This window comes from Mastacembelus armatus, chromosome 10 (assembly GCF_900324485.2).
Source record: "Mastacembelus armatus chromosome 10, fMasArm1.2, whole genome shotgun sequence".
Lineage (NCBI taxonomy): Eukaryota > Metazoa > Chordata > Actinopteri > Synbranchiformes > Mastacembelidae > Mastacembelus > Mastacembelus armatus.
Genome location: NC_046642.1, coordinates 9,020,609 through 9,044,582, shown reverse-complemented (window position 1 = coordinate 9,044,582; position 23,974 = coordinate 9,020,609). Strand labels below are relative to the sequence as shown.

Sequence of the window (23,974 nt, the reverse complement as noted above, 5' to 3'; positions counted from 1 at the left end):
TGTGTTGCTGTTGCAAGAATGTATGTATGTGACTGATGTCTGAAAAGAGAAGGGACGTTTGTGTCAAATTCCTGTGTTTCAAAGCAGGTTTTAAAGGGACGGTTGAACTTTTAATTTGCAGCTGTAACCGTCTGCAGGCTGTTGAGCGACCGAACTGAGCTGATCTATGTACAGTGTGATTCCTGTGTAAAAATGTCATGATGTGGTCAGATCTGAATGCTCTGATCAATCTATTACATTGCATTAAGTATACAGATACAGTACTATACCACTGACTGATCTCTTATTTATGTTCACTTTGTTTAGTATCAACACTGTGATTATATGTATTTCATTCAGTTGACTTAATTCTTTTTACATGATCAATGTGTCTGGTAAATAAACAATATTGTCTTATTATTCCAAGTTTTTTTTTTTTTTTTTTTTCAGCCGGCATTGTAACAATTTATGTAATATTTGTGCCCCTGGATAACCACCAGGCCATCACCTGGGGCCATGTATTTATTATATTATTTATGTAAATATTCTTATTCTTATTAGTAAATATGTAAGAATAATCAGAAAATCTACCTGAAGGTAAAAGTCTTCTTTGCACATAACAGCAGAACTTAGGTTCAGTTATGAATAAATTGACAGTGATTCCTCTTTTCATCTAGTGCCATCATTAGGTCAAAATTTTATTAATTTTAATCTGGAAAACCGACAACATTCCCCTCATCCTTTGCTGAACTTTGAGTGAGGTGACCACTAATAGAACTGGATAACACTGATTATTGTTTTACAGTGGCATCTGTTATGAAGCTGAAGCAGGAAAATGGGAAAGTGGAAGGGGCTGAGTGACTTTGACAAAGGCCAAACTGTGATGGCTAGATTACTGGGTCAGATAAATAAAAAAAAAACTGTTTTCTAGTTATGACTGGATTGTTTATCTTGCAATCTTGAGAAAACAAGTTTTGTTACCTCGAAAATAACGGGTTATTTGATTACACGACCTCAAGATAAGAACATAAAAAATGGCCTTCTTAGCTTCCTGCATTTTCATTTGATTTTTGTCTGGTTTTAAGAAATGAAATTTTAAGATATTTAAGTCTTTAATGTCAGTGACATTTTAGGCTCATTTCGTCCTATATTTTTAATATACTGTGTAATATATAGTTTTATCAAAATGTCAGGTGTTTATCCAAAATTCTAGATTTAATTCAGTTGATTTCTATTTACTTGCTTAGGATGAAATGTAAAACTGCAATAACAAAGAGGACAAAAATAATTAACAGGTTACATTATCAACACCTTACTGAATTATGTTTTATTCAAGTTCTATTTACATCATCCCATCACAGAAATCAGTGTAAGTAAAACCTAAACTACTCAAAGCATCAAGGTACATGAAAAATACCAGAAACTATTTTACATTCATGTTTTTGTGAGACTATGGTAAGAAAACATACGAGACAGGGACACAAAAAAAAGAAAGAAAATGTCTGAATGCTTCATTTCTTCATCAAAACCTGACGCCTTACATGATGTGCCCAGTCGGTCATACACTATCACTATCACAACAATCAGAACAGCTGAGACAAGTAAAACTGTGCTGCTTGCTTAGCAGTGCAAGCCAACTGAGGAAAATGTAGACCTACAGTATTTCCACCTTACCTCGTGATCATACCAGTTTGCTCTCTTACAATAAAGAGCAATTTATTAATGACATTAAACATCCACAGAGTCCCGAGAACCAGGAATAAAAGAAGTTTGAAGTATTTTTCAGTCACTTTTCAACATCCCTCGTCCACCGTCATCTCCTGGAGCTGTTCCTGTATGGTCTCCAGCTGCTCTGATAGGTTCTCCTCTTCTTGCTCTGACCCTTGCTCATGTTTCTCTGTCTCCTCATTTATCTGCTCCTCTGATTCTTCGTTCGGCAGCTTTTCCTCTGTCTTTGGCTCTTCTCGTCCATTTTCCAAGTTCTCTGAGCTCTCGAAACAGCCTGAATCCCTCGGCTCCTTGGCATCCTCCCCAGATTTCTCCTCCTCCTCCTCTTCTGCCTCTGACTCTTCTTCAGCTGCACGGAGCAGAAAGAATCATATTTTGACACAAAAGGTCCCAATATAATCCATTTTAAATAATCCTACACTCTGAGAGGCTCTTAACCTTCTTCACATTCAGAAATAACCTTTTAACCTGCATAAAGTTTTTTGGCCACTTGGGGGCACTCAACACAATATTGTTATTCTGTATACCGTTAAGCTGATATAGTAAAACAAATACATTCAACTTATTAACACATCCAATTCTTATGCTAAAATATTATCATTGATGTGGACCTGTGTAAAATATTTAAACTCTAGTTGCTAAATGCTCCATGTGATCATTTTTCACGAGCAAAACCTTCTACATTATCTTCACAAAATCTAGCACAGCAGGTTGGATTGTTTTAGCTCCCTCACTGTTTTTGGAAGATGCTGACCCACTTTAGTTTTCTTATATTGAATATGGAAAAATAATTGCCCAGTCTTGCCAAATTAACATGCTGAATATATATTTTGCAACTAACTGTAATGTTAATTGAAATCCATGAACTGTATTGTATGATTTGGTGCAGGATGGGTGTTAAAGTTATATTTAATGATTTGTCTGGAAGAGAAGCAGCCTGTGATATAACTGAGCATGACTGCAAACTGTGGGTGTAATGCTGTGCGACTGAGCCATAAAATGTCCCTAATTATATAGCTGAAAAACATGACGGGAGCTTTAGGGAGTATTCCCTAAAGACATATATTTTACACAGGCACAAACTGATTGCTGATCACTTTCTAATCAGTAACTAATTGACTTTTGTGGAATATTTTCTTACGAGTTGATTGAAATTCTGGGTTAGTGAGCTGTTTTCTTCTTACTACACAGCACAGAAGCACCATCATTAACACACTTGCAGCTTTACAGTGTGTGGACCTACAGTCTCTGAGTAGTTCAGTGGCGTTCAGGATCTTGGAGCGCTGCTCTGGATCGGTAATGTTCAGCTCGTTGAGGTGAGACTCCTTCAGTCCTGCAAAGTCCTCCAAGCTCTGGAAACCGTGCATGGACAGCAGAGAACTCAACTCCTAAAACAGAACAGCATAAACATTCAGATGCATGACCATCATTATAATACAGGTAAAGACAACTATGCAGGAATAAGTGAATACTACTGCAGTGCAACATCAGTGTATCTTACTGTCAGGCCCATGGTATCCAGCACCTCCTCCAGGGTTTTGGGTTTGGACTTGGTGCGGTTGGTCTTGCTGTTGCAGCGTCTCCTCCTGGCTGGCGGGCTCTCATCAGGCAGGAGGTTGACGTAGATGAACTTAAATGAGCCCACTTTGTTGTTGAGCTTCCCTGTCCAGGTTCCCACAGGGGGCTTCTCAATAATATAGATGATGTCTCCTTTCTGTAAGAGAGATCAGGCATGAATAACAGGCTTAGATCAGGAGATAAAAGGATGAGCAAAATAAGGACCTCGAGAGCAGGAATCTTTTAGTGATGTATTCATCATCAGTTTAAAATGTAACTGCTGGCTGCTCAGTTAATTGACATCTTTCCAATTGCTGCTCAGAAACTCAAAAGCTGTAATTTTCACATGCACAGCAGCATAACAAAGGACGTGAAGCATAAATGAGCAAATGGCTAACCTTTAAATATTTCAATACCATTTAAAAGAGTGTTATAATACAGCTCCATTCTCTAACTGGCACTGCAGGGACACAGTCACTACTGAAACCAGTAGAGAATGGCTCTGTAGTTTAAATTTTGCCTTTAAGAATAGTAATCAAAACCACTCGTCTTGTTTCATATGGTTAACAAGGTCTCTGGAGGACGACAGCAGACAAAGCCAGGGGCCAAATCAGAAAGTGAGGAAAATTTCCCCTGTGGACTCACTTGGAGTTTCAGTGACTCCACATCATACGGGCTGGGAGTGAAGTCAGTGTGCACCATAGCTCGGCCACAGAATGGGCCGTTGTAAGTGATGCCATTCTCCTCAAGTCTCATGCTGTCCCTCTGGCAATACCCACTGTCCAAGCTCTGTCTGTCGCTGCCTGAGGAGGACAGATGGGAAGCAGGGTCAGATCCATCCGGAGCCTTCACATTATTATGGATCACAGCAGTCTGACACTGACACTGAGCATTTTTCATTTATGTCTACAGGGTTATAACACTTGACAGATATCAAACAGGAGAGTGTCAGTGTAGGAACATAAGAGCTATTTTGAATGGACAGTTTGTCCTAACTGATTAGTGGATTTTGTCACTCCTCTAAGTTTTTTATCTTCTCTGGGGTTTTGGAATTACCACAATGCAAACATTAAGTATAAAGTTGCCACGGAGTTGGGTATCTTTTTCATATATTTGCACCAAAGTATGACAATTAAGAGAGTAATATCATCAGGAAGTGTAAGATACACTGAATCTAAAAATGAGTGTATCATGTCCTTGTGTTCAGATGTACACTCACTGCCTGAGAGCTGGCGGGTGAATGGGCTCGACATGGTGTCCTCTGACCCTGTGGAGCACACTGATGTCCTCTGTCCTGCAATTAGGTCTGGGGTCCAATCAGCAGAGACAGGAGACAGCTCCTCACCGCTCTCCCCCTGGAGGAACAGAAGAAAACAGTGTAGTTCAGAGGTCGGTTCATTAACTCACTACGCTCATTTTCAAAAGAGCATGCGTAATTAATCACAGTGATGGCTGTGTACTTACAAAATGTAATAATGTACAATACTTGAGTAAATGCGCTTTGATATCACAACAGAAAATCTCACTTTTAAGTACAAACATTTGTCCACTAGATGGCGACAAAATCCTTTTTATTTAATTTTTTAATTAGATTTTTTTAACAGTTCTGTTTCAGGAACACACATTTTCATAGATGTGGAAGTGTTTTAGTATCAGTGATGGTTACAGTTCACCTCTCTATCATAGATAGTACTATTAGTATCCATAAATAAATTTAAAAAAATCTTTGTGATCTTCATATGTAAGTGTGGTTAAGGTAACAGTCTTTACCCCCTCCTCAGCCAGAGCCTTCTGCACCATCTTCGATGTTTTGCGGGTCATAGTGCGTGAGATGACATTGCGCCACTTCTTGCCTAGTTTGCTGCCACTTTTCACTGTTTCGTCTGCTGTTTCACTCTCTTCCCCCTGACATGAAAGTAAAAATAATCATCACATGTCTACAGTTTGGTTACCGATGCCAGGTGTTGACAGGGTATTGAATACAACATTATTTAGTCTAAGCATAGTGCGATTAGGTTTAAGAGTATTTTAAAAATTACAAAACTATGCTACTGACATAATTTAATTCTCACAGTGGCATCGCTGTCAAGTATTAACTTCTCAGAAACTAGAAAAACCCACAGACTTTGTGGTAGTGGCTTTTTGAATACGCACATGTCCTGATAGCCACAAAGTTACATACACACATGCATTTCATGCAAACCCATATTCACACCTGTACTTTATTGTGGCCAGATGCTTTGAAGCAGTTTCTGAGCACATTACCTACAAAGCTGTGGATGCAGCTAAACACCACGGGGCTGTGAAAGCTAATGATGTTTTCAGTATTTTTTATGAGGCAGGTAGTTACAGCTAATGTTCTCGGTGACATTTGTTTGAGGACACAGATGTTGAGTCCCATGTGATTTCCAAAGGAGGGAAAATAGAGCGTTAAGTCAGTTTGTCCAAACTGTATAAGATTTTTTTGAAACACTGAACATTATTCTGTGCTTATTACAAATTGGCAGCTCACAGTGTATTTAATGATTAAAAATGCTTACACTTACATAGTAGCAGAGTTTACCACAATTGATTTTGTGTACTATTTGAATAAACTGTGTTGTGTTGTCAGAGCTGATGTTTTCAGGCTTTTACACACATGAAGACTCTGTCCTGCATAACAGGTTCACTGTTTATCTGCAGTAACCACAGTGACAAACACACAGCTGCCACAGAGACAGAGAAGGCTGTAGCTGTTGAATCCTCCACAAAGATTTTGGTGTTTGTGCTAAAATGTAGAAATAAAAATGCATGACTTGGAAGGAAAAATGCTCAAACCCTCTGAGGAAGGATCATCACACTTCTGTGAAATACTCGCTGTTTCTGCAACAGTCTGCCTGACGCAGAGGCTCTCTGCTTGACTAGCTCACACCATAGGACATCCTGTCTGCATGCTGCTGTCATCTGGGCTGGGTGTAATGCTTCTCATTCTTACTTCCTCTCTGTTTCTATGCTTCTTTACTTATTTGTCCTCCAACTTCTACTGACAGCACCCTGAATGTTATCGGGAAGTTATTAAAGTTCTGTGAAGGTGTTAACTTTTGTGCACATACATGTAGCAGTGTAGTAATTCAGGAAGAACAAGTGTGCACTTCTGCAACAGTCATAACTGATGACAGTCTGCTTGGCCTCTGTGCCCTTGGTTTCTTCTGTATGCAGTGTTATTTAGAGGCTGGGTGAAATGATCACAGCCTGCACAGTGAGGAACAATGTGACAAAATATCTGAAGGAACTTCCAGTTAGGAACTTAAAAACAAAGAGCTTGTAAGTGACTTGCTTCTATTTTTCATGCCAGTCATTATTGTGTAACTAATAATGTTTTTTTTCTTATTTGTGAGTGTTTTTTATGTTTGAGAAGTCCAACTTACATTTTCCAAAGTGAACTCCTTTTCTGACACAATAGGAGAGGTGGGTTTGGACTTCATAAAATCCTTAAAGCTGCTGGACCTCTGCAGGGTGAGCTGTAAATCCATGATGACTGGTATTAATTCAAAGTCATAATGAAAAAGACCAGGGAAGCATAACAAATCTATTTGACTAATGGCAAAAGGACAGCAAAAATCTTTTACGATAACAATACATAAATAAATAAATAAATAAAGCAAAGTGGAAAATATCAGAAACCAGTCAAAAGGTTGTTTGGGTGGTTTGTAATACAATACTGGCCACACTAATATCTCTGTGGTGCATGTACATGTTCTAATCTCTATAAATGTGCATAGAGCATGAATCCGCAGAGGGATTTCTCCGAAGAACTAACTGCCCACATTTCTCTACTCACACAATGATCAAAGATAAAGACGTGAATCTGGGTCATTAAATGGCTGCATGTCACAGATTGTGCTGCAGCTGCTTCTGGAAAACTTTACAAGTGTAGTTGAGCAGCCCCGTGATACGCAGATATGGGGAAATCAAAAAGGCAACAACAGTCATTTAGCTCAATGCAGATATGATGATGCATGTGTGTAGTCTCAATCTGAAAATTGATATATATGGGAATAAACCTACTCCAAGACCATTTTACTGGATTGAAATCCTGTTTTCTGAATTCTAGGTCTGGTACAGGGATGCACTGCTTGTCAGAGTCAAAACGGTGAATACTGCCCCTACACATATAATTTTCACATCTTAAAGGTTTTTTCTAGCTGTAGTGGAATTTCTTAGTTTATTTTCCACCTAACCACATATCACTGTGCATGTTCTTATCATCGCTCATCCTTCTTGAGTTTTTGTTCAAACCACAGGAAACAGGCAAAGCTTGAGCAACTGCTTACAGCCAGTCATTGCAAACATCTAGGCAGTATTGGCAGATCTCAGTTTGTATATAAACCTGAACAGTGAAAACACCAATGCAGCAAAGAGAAAAAAATGACCTTCATTATGACGTTATTATGAGGTTTGCCTCTAAGTGACTGTTTCTCTTACTGTTGTGCTCCTCAAATCCTCTAATAACGCTGATAATTGCAAAGAGGTAACTGGTGTCATGGAACAGTGATGTTCACTGAACGTGGTTATCGCCAGTGAAAATGATGTGTTAGGAGATGCTTGCTGAGAATGAAGGCAACAAGATGTGGAATGACAAGGCGTGAATTCAATCAAAGGAGGGCAGATATGGGTGGAAAAATTAGGTTGCTGGTGTTAAGCGTAGGAGTCTCGCTCTCATGATGGCAACAGAAGCCACAAAGCCTGTTCTGACTCAGTCTACATCTGCACCAATGAATCACACTGCCAGAATAGAGGAACCTTCTAAAAAGTACAATGAATAAGCTAAGGCTAACTAACTAGACATCTAAAAATGTTCTGTTTTTGACAAAAAGAACTTATTAAACTATGGTGTGTCTCTGTTTCGGTCTCACCACAGAAGTTTGCAGTAACGTGAGCTGACATCCTGTGTTCAAAAGATGTGCACACAAAGACAGTCGTACGTCAGTGAAAATGTCAAGTGTTTCAAGTGTGTAGCTAAACCCATTTCACAATCAAACTCTATTAATGCTATGTCGATAAAAGCTTCATTTGAGCACATTAACTTCTCAACTTCCAAAACATAGTAATAACCAAAAAACTCGGCTCACCTTCTTCTTCTGCGCCTGCTCCTTCTCCGAGGCATTTGAAGGCCTTCGCCTCAACATCTTTGACCTCGGTGGTCCTCAAATCCCTCTGGATAGACAACTGAAAGAAAACAACACCGGTTTTAATCACTCAGGGGTTTCTGTAACTGTGCTGTCACTACCAATGGAGTCAGAGAAAAAAAAAAAAAACAGAGGAAGGCAGAGTTGCACTCCGCTGCAGACAGACACAGTGCAGAAGCTGAGAGGAAGTCACATGACCCACAGCACAGAAACTGTTTTAGCACTAGGTTTACGCAGAGGCTGGCGGGTTTTACATGTTTTTCAGTTTTGTGCATGGTGTAAGATCTTTGTGGCTCAAAACTGCCACACACGAAACAGTTCATGAAAATGTCATCACAACTCAGTTTTGACTGTGGCATTGGATAGCCTGATAAAAGTCAAAAATTAAGTAGTGTTTTCTTGACATGGGCAATTTCGTCCAAGATGGTGATTAAATAATTGAGCTCTCTAAAGCTGCAGTGAAGAATTCATCCTGCAGCCACCTACATTTATGATCCTTGACAGTTTTAAATCTATCAGTCATCAGATTTCAACTTGAATGTTGAAGTCCATTTTCAGGCAGGAAAGATCTCTTTCAAACAACACACCAACACTATTTAGTTGTTGCTTTTTCTTTATGTCCAGACCAGTCCATGTTTTTTTTTTTTTTTTAATTTTCAGCTTGTTGCTTAGCTATGAGCACATATTTATATGTGAAGTGTGGAAGTGAAAGATATCTAGAGATGACATATTTAGAAACTCAGTAACGGCTCTGCAGCTGCTGCAGAGGCCTATTGCAGTTACAGGAGGCCATGAAAACATCACCAACTTCAGATCAGACAGTTCAGCTTATCCTACAGAGTTTTTTTTATGCAGAAAATAGTTTCTGAGACCAAAAATCCACAAGGCCAGACACATACCATCACTGTAAAAAAACATTACAGACACTAAAGACAAAAACAACTTGAGTGACTCAGAATTGTGCATGCCTTTAAATGAATAGTCAGCTAGTCGGACAAGGAAAACATTGGTAGCAAATGCACAGAGGGAAGTACTATGTTAGTCAAGTTTAGCTTGTTATTTTGATGGCATAGCAAACCACATGATAAGAGGATGCCCTATTTTAGTTTCCTGTTACTTGACTATAGGTTGGCAACAGTCTGATCTCTCTGTAGAGCCTAAAGATACAAAATGACAAACAAAAGATTGATTTTGATTGCACTGGTAGATAAGTGAAATCTAAGAGGTGGAAGAAATATTTTGATCTTTTGCTTAAGTAAAAGTAGCAACACTACACTTTAAAAGTATCAAAATAGTCCATTACATGTTAACAATGTAAAATGGTAATGAATAAATGTAGCCAACTAGGCATAATAATATATTTTAAGGGCAGTGAAGAGCACAGCAAACATAAGTAAAATTTGACCATATCACAAAAATCAGCTGTTCAAGTAGGAAGGAAATGCAATAGGCTACTTGTGTTAGACCTCATGTTAGGTAACGAGTTTGTATTGAGAAATGCTGAACATAAACAATGCTGAATGTAAACAGTGTTTATAAGAACACTCTACAATGCAGCTTTAAATATAGTTGCTTTCCAGCACTACTAGGATGACCCTGATAACCTTAGATGACTATGTGTATAGATATAAATGTTTAACAATGACTATATAAGACATAAGAGCAGAAGCAGCTTTTGAACAAATGATCTCATATACATTGTTGCTTTTCTCAGGATCTCTGTACCTCAAGACCTAAGACAGAACAGATTTGGATAAAAATGTTTTTTTCTGTAAAGTTTTTTCACATGCTTTGAGTGATGCAGATGTTAGACAGGAGCATGCAGCTGCAGGGGAGCCGTGCCTGCAGAATGTTCACACCTTCAAGACACCTTGAGATATGTGCGGCCAGAAAACAAGTCCTCTGGGGGCATGAACTGAAATAAATGGCATTTCTTCTAACAGATGTTTGAAAAATGAGACCCAGTTATCTGAGACAGGTTCAGGTTTAAGTACAATTTGTTGGGTTCTGAGAAATTAAAAAACATATAAACATATAACATATAAAAGTCATTGGCTTTTGGTGGCATCACTAATTTTATGGCAGATAATATTAAAGATTGTCAAGTGGTTTTAAATAACATCTATGATAGATAGATAGATAGATAGATAGATAGATAGATAGATAGATAGATAGATAGATAGATAGATAGATAATTAGATAGGCATATGGGAATACAGTATGAAAAAAACAATCCCTACAACATCAGAAGTACAATGAGTGCAGTACTACAGTATCTAAGTTCACATGGTCACATGAAGTCAGCGAGAGCCATGGTCAAAGTTTTTTATCACTGTATCAAGTCAAAAAGTGATCGGAATCATGACTTGAGTCCATGTCGCATGAGAATTTTACTTTAATAAAATAGAAATGATATCTGCTGGTCATATAAATGTCCAGTTTAAAAACCAAAGCGACAACATAAAAAAAGTCACACAAGAGATTGTTTTGTTAAACTTTTAACTCCACAATATCAGACATTTATTCACAGAATTAAATTATTAAACAAATATATCTTTGAATTAAAAAAGCTAAATTGCAGTGCATCTCTCAACCTGGTATAGCTGCTCATTGAGACTGCATAGGGGTATCATTAGTGTGCAAGTCTGCTCTGAAAGGAGTGAGTGCAGAAAACATGGAGATGCTCAGACGATATGAAAGAGGGCTACAGGCAGAACAATGAGAGTCAGCGAAGAGGAACAGACAGATGCAGAAGAGCCAGATGCCATGAAGGGCTCAGTGTTCCTGAACATCCAGTCCTTCTCCTCATTCAGTCCCTGTTTGTCCAGCTCTGGACCTAGCAGCCTCCGGATTGTCTTGTAGTATTTGTTCAACCACTGAAGCTGAAGAAAGAGAGGACAGGTCTTGATCAAAGTCTTGAATGTGTCAAAAAAAATCACATTACTAGAATGTAAAAAACAGATAAGACACAAAGTACAAGATTTGGTGGATGTGTGGTGTAGATAAACTGAAGATGAACAAAAAAGATGAATTCTGCAGCAGTCTTGCCAAAAATGTCAGTTTCTATAATAATTTTACTTTTTAAATTTTCATAGAACAAGTAAACAGAAAACATCTGTTTTCCTTATAGATAAGATCAAGCAAAACACTGTTTAAATTTCACACGTGGTTTTCTCTGCACGTTTTGATCTCTGAACTGCAGAGAAGACTAGACCTGAAATGTAAAAGGGGGATTTTAAGAGGAAACCAGAACCCTGTAAATCAGGAAAATGAAAGACCTGGTTGATGTCACTTATACCCAAAGGAATTTAACAAATTAAAACAGGAAACAAATTTTATCTTTGGGTATGTTAATCAGCATCAGGGCTTTTTACAATTTACTGTGTTAAACAATTTTTAATATCCCCATTTTCATTAAAAATATTACATATTGTATTTATAAAATTGTATTTACCTGCTCTGAGCTGAGGAGTGAAGTGTCAATCAGTTTTCTGTCATATGGAACAAGTGACACTGTGTCAAAGGTCAGGTAGTCCTGACCATACTGAAAGAAACACATGAAGCCACACATTATTCAGAAAGTAAATATCTCAGTTAATAAAGAAAATGATTATCATTGGCAGCTCTAGATTTCAAATAATGTTTTTTGGATCTGCCTTTGTTTGGACGGGAATGATCACAGCAACATCTTCGATCCGGATCCCAAAGTCATTTTCCTTGTAATATCCAGGTTCTACAGAAAATATATACATAATCAGTTTGGTATTTCACTCTATTCTAACATTTGAGCAAAAAATATGAAGTTAACCTCCTTTAAAATGGAAATCATGATATTTTGAGTAAATCTCACCTATAGATGTGAACATGCCTGCTCTGAAAGGAATGTTGTTGCCCTGAAAACCAACTGGCCCTAGAAAAATATAATATCACATAATTAAAATACAGTTTATATAACAGAAAACTATTTTTAAAATATTTTATATTGTCACTTACATTCAATTAGTAGGTGTTTTATTAAAGTTACAAACTGGACATGATGCTATATATTAGTATTCATATTTTCTATTGTTATAATGTTTTTTCATTATTGATCATATTCATCATTTTGGATCAAACAAAGTTTTTGTTTTCACAGTATTGTCTCTGGATAGTGCTTGTACTTTACTTTTACAGTGTTTGAGTTTCTTCTCTCTATTTTATAGTATAATATGTATTTTATATTATAAACTGAGTCTGTAATTTGTAATTTGAACTCTTAGTAAGATCAAACTAGACATTTGAAGATGTCACCTTTCCTCATTCTTGGGCGTAATGAAGTTAAGTCTAATGTAAAATCTCGAACAGCCTCACGTGTCATAATTATGTCTTTGAAGACGACAGCCCGTGAAATCTGCTTTTTTTTAGAGGGGATTTCATGACAAAATGAGAAATTTCATACTTAGGTTGTACGATAAAAAGAAGACAAATATACAGGAACCGTACACTCATGAACTCCAAAATAGTTCCCAACGCCATGACCTGTGCCATGGCCGTAGTTCAGTCCCACCTCCCACAATGCCCGGCGACCCAGCATCTCCATGTTTACACCTTATGAGAAAACAAAATCCACACATCAAACATCCTGCCACAGGTACCACTACACAGCCACTCCAAAATGATGGCAAATGGAGAAATGGGGCTCTCTAGTGGTGAAAGGATCCAGGACAGAATCACTTCAAATATAGTTTTAAACTGGAGTAAGTGTTTTTTGATTCCCACCTCTTGTCCCTGAGGGAAATATGGTTCGAGATATCTCAATGTTTCCCATGAGCACTCGTGTGAAGGCCTCCTGTGAAGTGAAATATATTGTAAAGGACAGGAAAAAGTTCAAAAAAGAAAGGCTTTGTCTCTATATAAAAGCTCCACCTGTAGTCTGGCTGATTGGCCATCTCTTCTGTTTTGATAGAGAAATGTAAATATCCCTTCAAAGATGTTCACATTTTCAGTCTAACAAATGAAACTCTTACCTTTTGCAAGGCTGTAGGAGTTCCCCAGTGAACTGTCCGAGTGATGTCAGTGGTCCCATCTCTGGTCATAGTGAGACACAGGATGATTCATTTTAAGTGCAAGTGACATGAGGTGAAACCAGATGAATGTGTGAGCAGAATGTGTTTTTACTCACAAATACTGGCCACCAGAGTCCACCAGGTACATCTCATCAACTGTCAACCTCCGGCTGGTTGCTTCTGTTGGGCTACAACACAAAAAATCACGAAAATCACAACAACCCTGCACTGATGTGACGGTTTTTGAAGGCCCACACCAATGTTTTTAAAAGATTAATCCATCAAACATCATATTGTGTTAATAACTGTTCACCATTAATTTTGTGGATTGTTGGCTTTTCCACCCATTCAAATATGTTGGAGGCATTTTTGTGAAAAAGAAGTCAGTGAGAAAAATCTTACCTGTAATGTGCAAGTGCAGCATTGGGTCCACTTGCAGAGATTGTCTCAAAGCTTGGACCTCTGCTGTCCTTCTGCTTTCTGTAATAAGAAGTGAAGGTAACTGATAAACTAATTATGCTGATTTTACATTTCAGATTGCCAATCTATTTTTTTTTCTCTGTGATAGGTAATCTGATGCACTTCTTGTAATTTCAAATAAAGTTAACAGGGATGGAATGCTGTTTGTCAGTCCTCCACCATCTCCTGTATTTATATGCACACTCACCCCCGACACATATTAACATATTCTGCAGCTGTAAGCTCAGTCTCCTTCCCCTTGGGCACAGTCTTCTCCAGCCACATTAACAGCTGAATAACTGCAACTGCATCCCTCACCTGCACAAAAACATAGGTACACAAGGTAGAAATGAATTTTTCCATTCAATTAAAATCTATTTCATTGTTTTATTACTTAACTTATTAAATTTCATCTATTTTATTACTCATTTGCAATACTTTCAAATAGTTCATGCTGCTCCCATTTGTTCTTTTTAAAACATTTGCTTTAAGCTGTACAAAGGGTACTATAAATACTGAAAGTTGGCTTGTCTCTGGCTGAGCAAAAAAGCTTCATGATTAACAACCACAAGTGCTTCTTTATAACTAATCATGCTGTAACTTTGTGAATGTACAGACAGTGTGTAGAGGTTTGCTTGTGTATATCCTTAGTACATCTGTGTGTGGATGACATACGTGAGCTTCTCTCAAGATCCGCTGCTCAGTCTCATCTTTCACAGCTTTAGTGGTCAACACAGGAGAGTAGGAGCTAGTCATTAGTTTGTCCTGACAATGCAAAAAAAAAAAAAACAATAATAGTTATGCATAAAATATATGTATACTGTTATTTCTCTTTGTGCATTTACTTCCAAACACCAAATGCATTAATGAAAGTCCAAGATAACCATATGAGACTATAGGTGATGATGCAGCTTGTAGAGCTACAAATAAATTGTATTCTATTTAAATCCAGTTAAACTTCCATTCATTGATTTTTTGGCCACTTTATGGGAGCAAAACAAGATGTAAAGACAAAATATTTTATTGCATATGAAGTTGTTGCAGCAAAAGTGCCAGCACACATTTTATACATTCTGCAGTTGCTGAACAGGAGGTGTAGAGTGAGTTTATCAGGGCTTTTATTACTGTCTGCTGCATCTGGAAACATTGTCAATGAGACTTTGCTATGCTAATAACTATTTATTATTTACAGAAACCTATGCTAAAATGTTCAGTGCAATATTTTGTGAAATAAAATATCTGCATACTGCTGGTGTAATGACTTCATAAAGTGCGTAGTTTGTATACTCTGTGCCGATCCACACTTTAATATCAGGCTGGGCCACATATGTCTTTAAATGATCTAGGATGGATTCGTAGCTCTTCAGCTGCACACAGAGGGGCCCCTCACAGGAGGCGTTCAGATACACCTTTAACTCCTCCGTTACTCTGACCGTGTGGAGAAAGAGCCTGGAAGAGTTGGTAGAAGGGGAAATACAAACAGTGATATATAAAATAAGTAATTTAGTCCTTATATCCCAGCATATGTGATGAGAGTTACAGGAGCAGAGACATAAGGGAATGAATCTAATGTAATCCCTGAAAAACAGACTCACCAGATCTCATCAATTGTCAACAGTGTGTAGGAATAGAAGAAGGGATTGTATGGGATGTCACTGCCACGCAGATTAAACAGCCCTAAAAAACAAGAATATTCAGCAACACTGATTATCAGCAGCAGTTTGCACATTTATTCACATCACACATTTATTCATCTTTGAGATCCACCAGAGCCAAGACACAGTGCTGGTATTTAACTTTTTCTGTGTCCTTGTCGTAGAAAACAGACTCACAAATTTTGACAACAGAAATCAGGAAAGGTGCTGCTGTGTTATAAGGTTATAAGGAAAATGCTTTCGCTAATCAAAAGTTTAAAAGTTTGCTGAACTGAATTATTGATCTACTTAATTGTTAAGCGAGTAACACAGCCGCTTTGAGCCCTGTGGCCACCAGGTGGCCTACAAAAGTGATAGGAAAAGAAACTTTTGGATGTGCCTACTATGAATCATATTTTAATTTTCAAATCATTATTATTTAATAGTAATAATTTCCGCATTTTTAGTGGTTGTTGCAATCTGTCCTAAAGGTAATACTGTTCATATTTCGTTTGAGAATATTTGATATGTTCTTCTTTCTGCAGTGATCTTAATAGAAGAATGAAATTCTGCACATTTTAATTTATATTACAACTTATATTCACATGTCGTCAGAAGAAAATCTAATTTTGTTTCTGTGATGTATAAGAGCTACAACAAAATTAATGCTCAGCTAAGTACTACTATATTCTGCAATCAATACATTCACATTTAGAGTGGCTGAAATCCAATCACTTACAAGCTGTTTCATCCAGAGCTGAAAGCAGAAGAGCTGTGGGTTTGTACGGATTGTCCCTCATCTGATTTCTTATTTGCTCCACTTTCATCTGCCAGGACCTTTCTGCAAAGACACACATTTTACTTTTAACTGCATTCATATAACAATAAACACTTGATTCCTGTTTGTACTGGACACTGAGTTTTGTTTTTTTTACTGTATACATCTTCACCATTATTGCAATTAAACCTATGTTGATAGATTTTTGCCAGTATTAGAGCAGCTTAAACATAGTTGTGAACTGTGTTTGTGTCCACATGTAAGGAAAATATTTGACCCATAAGCTAACACATTTACTGCTAATAGTCCCTAAATTGGCCTGTAATTGAAAGCTGAGGGAAAACTTGTTAAATAGTAGCTGTACAGTAAAAACTGTACTCTCTGTAAATGTGATGATTCTAAACAGCAGTGCATTTCCACTAACGTACTGCAGGCCTTATCTTTGACACACCCATGACTGCAGTCACTTTACAGACTAAACCCACAAATATCAGAATCAGTTCATATCAAACCATGAGACAGCATTTATAAAAGCCTTACTTAAAGCACTGTATGAGAGGCTTTTTTGCAGATTGCAATCAAATGCATACACAGACACAAAGACACACATACACCCAGACACAGACACACACACACAGACCATTAGGTTTATGATGCTCTTCAGTTCTTCCATTTATCTATTTTCCAACCATAAAGAATAATAAGGCCCCTGGGCGTCCAGATAACTTCCTTATGCGGAAGCTTCTCCATTTTCTCTAAGTTAGTATTTGATCTGTCAGCCTGCCATAAAACATGGACAGGCTGTTTATTGCTTGCTGCTGCGTGCTCAGTTTGCAGGTATTTATCAGTGCATAGATAAAGGGCACCACAGAGGATGACCAGAAGACTGCAGTTTGTGTGTTTACAGTGCAGACACACACACACACACACACACACACGCACACACACACACACACACACACACCCTCACACATAAATAAACCCACGTATGACTCTGTCAGGCAGTAGAGTGAGGTTGTCAGGTGGGATGGACGGTCTGTCCTTCCACACTTGGTCGACCAGGTTAACAGGGATGGACTTCAGGCTGCGATTGCTCGACTCCAGATTGACGCCATAGTCCCCCTGTGTTTCTAATGGAGGAAATTGCAGATGATTACACACACTGAACTGAATCAATCACGTGTAAACAGTCTGTGTGGCGTCTGGGGGCTCCATCAATAATTTTCCATCTACTTTAGTGAGCACTTTATTGATGTTAACCTGGACTGACAGGAGGGGTAGAGAATAGAGACTTACTGAGGGAGAAGAGGAAGGGATCAAAGCCAATCTCGCTGCCTGATGGGACTTCAGAAATCAGCCACTCTGCCACATTGCGGATGGACACTGGAGCACATCACATGACAGTATGTAGTTAGATTATTATTGACTATAGTGACATCCAGCCAGCCCACCAGGGGTGCATATTTTGATAAATCATAACAATAATCAAAATAGACTTGTATTTAGATGTGGGACAAATAAAACTAGCACAAATTGTTTTATAACACAAGAAAGATTACTAATCAAAAAATAAAGGTTTAAAGGTGCAATGATCACCCTCTTACAGGGTATACTGTCTCAGAACACTGAGACAGAAGAAGAGACTAGTTTAAAAGATTAGTTTCTGGCCCCTCTTGTGTTACAAGATATGGATTAGTGACCCATATTGCAAGAACACAAACAAAAACCCACAATGCAGTATAACGGAGTAATAAAGGCACAGTACATAGTTAATGTATACCATAAAAAGTAGTATAAGTACACTGTAAGATATAGTCTGTATTTACAGTAAAGGGAGAAGATGTGTCAGAGCTGTAAAATCCACATAAACACGAGTGTTCTCTATATTTTTCTTGACAGCAAATCCCATGAAAAGACCAAAACCAACAAAGTGCTAGTCCATCTCTAAGTCTCTCCTTTCTGATATCCCTGCCTTGTCTGACTTGACTTTGCTTTTTTTAGTCATGTAAATCCTATAATAATAGCATCAGCATTTGTCATGATATTTTTAAACAAGATCATCAAAACCAGAAATACTTGATTGCAATCCATGTGTCCTACAGTTGTCATAACAAGTAATCAAAATATCATCGCTGCCCCACCATCTTTTTCCAGCTCCCAGTTGCAGTCCATCTGTCTCTCAGCTTGAACCCAGTAGCGACTGTCTGTCCACAGAGCGGCCTTGGTCTGAGTAACTACAGCAGTGCCTGTGGAGAGGCAGGACAGCAGCTGTCTTAGGGAGAGGGCAGCAGTGACAGTGAATTACAAATGACTATAAATGTCAGCGCTGACTTAGAAGAATGCGTGATGGGACAACTAATCACATGCTGCATATGGGGAGAAACGGGAAGGTTAAGAAAAGACACTAACGGGATTTCATCCTGGTGATGAATGGTGGATATATAATGATTGTGTACATCAGTATTCCACTAGTGTAACCTCACCTGAGAATCATACATTTAAATAGCTTCAGTATATTCCAGAAGATTGCATGTTTTTTATTTTCATGGAGGCTCAGAAAATGTGACTGTTCTTTATGGAGTTTGGTGTTGCTTGGTATAAAAAGCACTTTACTGAATTTCCATATCTTCTTTTACACTCATCTGTGCATGATCATTAATTTTGTTAACCATTACTGTGTGAAAGAGGATCTGATCATTTAATGGTAGATTCTCTGCGAAGAAGAGCACTGATGAATGAAAAGATGCAATGATGCGGTGACTGAAAACGATGAAACTGGGAAGCAGGCTGTGTAATGAGAATGTGGGCTGAAAGTAGAGGAGCTGTATGACCGCAGCACTTAGATGTGGGGAGTTGAGTCATGGGGCGGAGGAGGATGCCGATGAGGAGGAGGGGAAAGGAGGCAGAAAAAGACTACCTGCGGATCCTGTAAAGCCGGTCATGAAGGCCATTCTGGCATCACGTGGTGCGATATACTCACTCTGACAGGGAAAAAAAATCGATTACACACACTCATACCCAATCACATAATGTTTAAAACCCAAAACATTTCATTATGATGGACAGCAGATGTACCAGGTGAGCGTCGGTGCCAGGGATAATGTAGGCAGAGATATTCAGAGGGAGCATTCGCTCTCGTAACTCCTGCAGCTGGAGAGTAGTATTTACTGCTGTGCTAGGAAGGTACTGCCTCACACACACACACACGCACACACACACGATGAAGACAGAGACAGAGAGTGTGAAAGTGTTCAGATTTAATTAAAACCTGAGGAGATGCTGATTCATCCCTTTCTGTATCTCCCTCTGTAATCATTAACTGTAGTGAATGTGCAGTAATCATTAACTGTAACTGCAAAAAACTCATGCAACATGTTTCGTTAAAAGAACATATTGTCTGACTACTGTGACTTATTGTTTGTAACGTATCAATCCAGTCAATAATAAGAGTGCTTCCTTTCACAAGTTCTTACCGGTGGGTAGAGAGAGCAGTCCCTCTCAGTTTGCTCATATGCAACGGCACCAGTAGTTCTTCCTGAAGTGACACAAAGGCTGACTGAGCTGAGCTACACAAGTGCAGTTTCAACATAGTGTAAAGACACGCTTAGTATTTTTTTTTTCATATTGCTTAATTGTTTTAGATACAATGAATGTCAGACTAATCTGTCGAATCAATGTGTCTGAAAGCAAAAGCGAAAGATTTATGAAGACAAAGACTCCGGTCGGTCAAAGTAAAAAGGACATTGAACAAACACAATACAGATCAATCATATCAACTTGTGCAGTACACAAGTGACCACAGAAGTCTAGATTTAATCACTTACTTGATCTGTTGGTATAAACACACATATTTCAGGCAAAAAAAAGAAAAAAAAAAACTCAATGAGTAAACAAACAGATGGCAAATTTCATACGCCCTGCTGACAAACAATGAGTGTTTTTATGAGACAGCAGGACATAGGATTTTAAATGCATGTGATGCTAATTTGAATTATTATATGTTGTATTATAATAATTCATTACTTGTTATCTGGTTTTACATTTTGCAGCTTATATGATCATCAAACACCTATAGAAATATTGCTTATCACTGCAACTCAATAAAAGTCTTTATACAGAGAACAGTGGCAGATCCATGAGGACAAAGAGGAACTTTTTACCTGTCAGCGCCGCAAGAGACAGAGCCAGCAGCCAGCCACAGGACAGCATCTTGGCACTACGAGCCCGTCAGGAACAGATCCACACACAGAGCTGCTATAAAGCAGATCCTACGATCCGTATGCAGCGTATGTGAGAAAGTGTGTGTGGGTGTCTGGTGAGAAATTGTGTGTGGGTGTCTGCTATTAAGTACATGACTGTCCTCTCTCTCTCTCTCTCTCTCTCTCTCTCTCTCTCTCTTCTCCTCCTCCTCTGCCACCACTCACTATCTCCTATCCCTGCGGCCCTCTGATGGGAATCATGTGCAGTAGCTTTGGTGGCAGATCTCAGTTTGCTTAAAAATGCCCTAAAACACCACGTTTCAAAACACTGTGAACACCCATGTATATTTTCCCACCATCTGAGTGAATTGCTCAACCTTAATTTTATTATAGTATCATGATGCAATTCAGTGGCTAAGGGTTAGCATTTCCCACTGCACTGCACAACCAATCAACATGTGTTTTTGATTAAATATAAACATTTTCATACAGTTTTATTGCAATTATTGGTTCTGATAAAAGGAGGGATGCCAATTCTACATTAAATAGTATAATGTGGAATAAGGCTGCTTACAAATAGAGCATGCAACTAGAAAGTGTGGACAGTGTTCAGTTTTAAGATACTTGCACATAAATTAAAGTGCAAATATCTGTGGCTGCAGATCTATAAAGTCTTTGTGTTCCTGCACAGATTTCCATAGAAAACATTTCTGCAGTTTGTATCCTTGAATTCAAGCCAAATGTGTAATGGCACTTAGCTGAAAGAAGAAGGAGGTTTAGTAGAGATGGGAGGTGTACGATTTATGAATTTCATTACAACAATGACGCATCACCCTGTCTTTCAATATTTTGATCTATATTATTTTATTGTGTTGGAAATAGTTTTATGTCATTTAATTTTATGTCATTTCATTCTGCTTCCTTTTAAACAGATGGTTTGACATTTAGGGAAAGACACTAAACTTGGTTTTTTGCTGAGAGTTGGATCAGAAAATCAATTTGACTCTTACACCACTTTGCTACAGCCAGCGGCAAGTTAGCTTAGCACAGACTGGAAAAAAAGAGAAACGGCTAGTCTGGATCTGTATGATGGCAGCAAAATTGACCTGCCTAACTACCTAATCTAGCTAACTGATAAATCTGATATGAAACTGTGTAGAAACAAAAAGAAAAATGCTGTTTTATTGGGACTGCTTTTTGGCCGGACATTGTAACTTCGTGAAGTCTTGACGGCATAGTGAGGTCGAACAGACTGCCAATTAGTTTACTGCACAGTAAATGCAAAGCTTCTGTGGAGCCTCAGAGCATTCTGTTACTGCAGGATTATTATTCCAGTACACCAGATTTATGCACGTACATCTGGGGATTTACTGACATTGCACTTAGCTGATTTGAATACATTTTTATTAGGTAACACCTATGTGGTGCATTGGGATTCACTGACTTTGATCATAACTTCAAACCCTGGCAGACCTTCTGACTGCACTGCTGTAGTCCTGAAATAAGACTCTGATACATCATCAGTAATACTGATCACAGAACTGTGTCTCTTAACCTCTTTGGTCATTAAGCACTAAGCATAGCATGGACACATATTTTAGTTTATTATAAAAGTCTCTGTGAGTCTTTATGAATATGAAAGATAATTATAAAGCTGGTTAGGTTTCAAACTTGGTTCACATCTCATTAAGCATTCTTTTCATTGAAATAATTGTATTGAACCTCATTAACACTTTTAATTACAAATAAGTAGAACTTCTTCTGATGTTTTCTGAACAATTAGATGGTTTAAGTATTTTAGTTTTTACTTGCTTGTATTAAAAAAAAAAAAGTACCCTAAAATGTTGATTACGTGTTATCTAAAACCATGATGACTACGTGAAGATGTGTTCGTTGTTTTGTAGTAAGTGGAGAAAATTCTGCATGTGAAGAAAAAACTTCCTGATATCTGTCTTCAACAACATGCAGCATAAATCTACAATAAATAACAGCAGTTCAAATGTCACCCTCAAAACAGAACCTGCTTTGTTCCTGCTCACAGCTCTATTTTTAGATATAAAGTGACCCAGATATTAAATTCGACATTTTATTATCACATTCAGTAAACGGCCACAGATACACTCTACGAACCATCTGATGAGATCTAATCAGTGTGAAAGCCATGCAGGAAAAGCTGAACAAATCATAATTTCAAGGTCGGGATGTTGTCTGACAAAATCTACGTAAATGCAAGTCAATGACAATAGCTGCCTGGTTATAACCATGGTTAAAATGACTGATCACAGAAAATGAGACCAAAACTGTTTTAGTCTGGACTGATGGCAGAAACTGAAAGAAAAATGATGTTTACAAATTTAACAAACAGACTCTAAATTGCTTGCATGGGAAGGAAGAGTTGGCTGATGGATTTGCTTATTCCAAGCCTCATTAATCTTTCACTGTATAACTATAAAAATAATCTGCTACTGCGACCAGTCCCTTTAGCTAAGAACAAAAAAAATGTGGGCAGCTCAGGCGGACACTGAAGGACTCGAGCTTGATAGCATCTGCTTGTAAAGAGTGATTGGAAAATCTTTTGACCCTGTGACAAGAGAGAGGCAGGTGGTGAAATCTTATCCACATGTTCCACGGAGCAAAAAGAGAGTTATATGAACAGCTGAGGGAGTGTCAGCATAACTCAACAAAACCCTGTGATATGAAAGTGCAAATCACAACATCAGATTGTTCTGTAGTGAAGTCCCTGCTGAGACAGGGGGTTATATAACAAGCCAGAGCCACCCTGATCCCACAGAAACTATGTTTTGAGGCATGAAAGAATTTAGGGCCATGGTAGGCTAGGGAAACCTTACTAATAACATCTGTGGTAGTAGTGGTGCGTCTAGGCATATGATGACTGTTTTGTGTGACTTACTGGCCATGGTATTAACTTGTCTTATATGTCTAAATGTAGTCAGGTGTCAGACAAAAAAGAGATCTTGAGCTCAGTGAGATGTACAGAAAAAGTAATGGTTAAGAAACTGATGCAGTAACTAAACATGCAGCATTAATGTCCTTTTCTGTTTTTTAGATTATTTTCTTTGGGTGTCAGAGGGAACACAAAGGTGTAGGGCAGCCTCCCGCTTTCATGGCACATTTTCAGGTAACTAGCATTCTAGGACCAACATTGTAATTCTTTTCTGCAAGCACAGATGTGGTACAGCCAGAGACATGGAACATGGATGACAAAATTACCAATGGTTGCACCCTCTACACTGCATTACTGCTTACTCCTACTCTGGAGAGGCACAAGTCACTCTTTACCAAAAACAAGAGACAAGGAGGCTCCACTGCAGGGAAGCTGACAGAGGGATGTGTCTCCAGACAGAATAACTGTGCATTGCTAAGGGAGGTATTGCCAGTAGGTTGGATGGTCCATCACTTTGGTTCA

At 38.3% G+C, this 23,974-nt stretch overlaps 2 protein-coding genes across 2 annotated transcripts; both read right to left on the bottom strand.

Annotated features, from left to right (window-relative positions):
* Positions 1 to 1,267: 1,267 nt before the first annotated feature.
* Positions 1,268 to 8,608, bottom strand: sash3 (SAM and SH3 domain containing 3). The gene is made up of 8 exons (XM_026329932.2): positions 8,376 to 8,608; positions 6,672 to 6,764; positions 5,035 to 5,169; positions 4,484 to 4,619; positions 3,910 to 4,067; positions 3,209 to 3,421; positions 2,951 to 3,095; positions 1,268 to 2,056 (listed from the first exon to the last, which is right to left on the bottom strand). Exons 1-8 carry the CDS (start codon positions 8,430 to 8,432, stop codon positions 1,773 to 1,775), a joined length of 1,221 nt encoding a protein of 406 aa, XP_026185717.1. The 5' UTR covers positions 8,433 to 8,608; the 3' UTR covers positions 1,268 to 1,772.
* Positions 8,609 to 10,270: 1,662 nt separating this feature from the next.
* Positions 10,271 to 20,682, bottom strand: xpnpep2 (X-prolyl aminopeptidase (aminopeptidase P) 2, membrane-bound). Its single transcript, XM_026329628.1, has 21 exons — positions 20,509 to 20,682; positions 19,822 to 19,883; positions 19,424 to 19,534; positions 19,266 to 19,329; positions 18,490 to 18,594; positions 17,645 to 17,731; positions 17,335 to 17,478; positions 16,310 to 16,411; positions 15,532 to 15,613; positions 15,184 to 15,385; positions 14,612 to 14,701; positions 14,145 to 14,254; positions 13,880 to 13,957; positions 13,594 to 13,665; positions 13,439 to 13,499; positions 13,191 to 13,260; positions 12,915 to 13,019; positions 12,283 to 12,342; positions 12,089 to 12,165; positions 11,887 to 11,976; positions 10,271 to 11,314 (listed from the first exon to the last, which is right to left on the bottom strand). Exons 1-21 carry the CDS (start codon positions 20,555 to 20,557, stop codon positions 11,117 to 11,119), a joined length of 2,019 nt encoding a protein of 672 aa, XP_026185413.1. The 5' UTR covers positions 20,558 to 20,682; the 3' UTR covers positions 10,271 to 11,116.
* Positions 20,683 to 23,974: the final 3,292 nt, after the last annotated feature.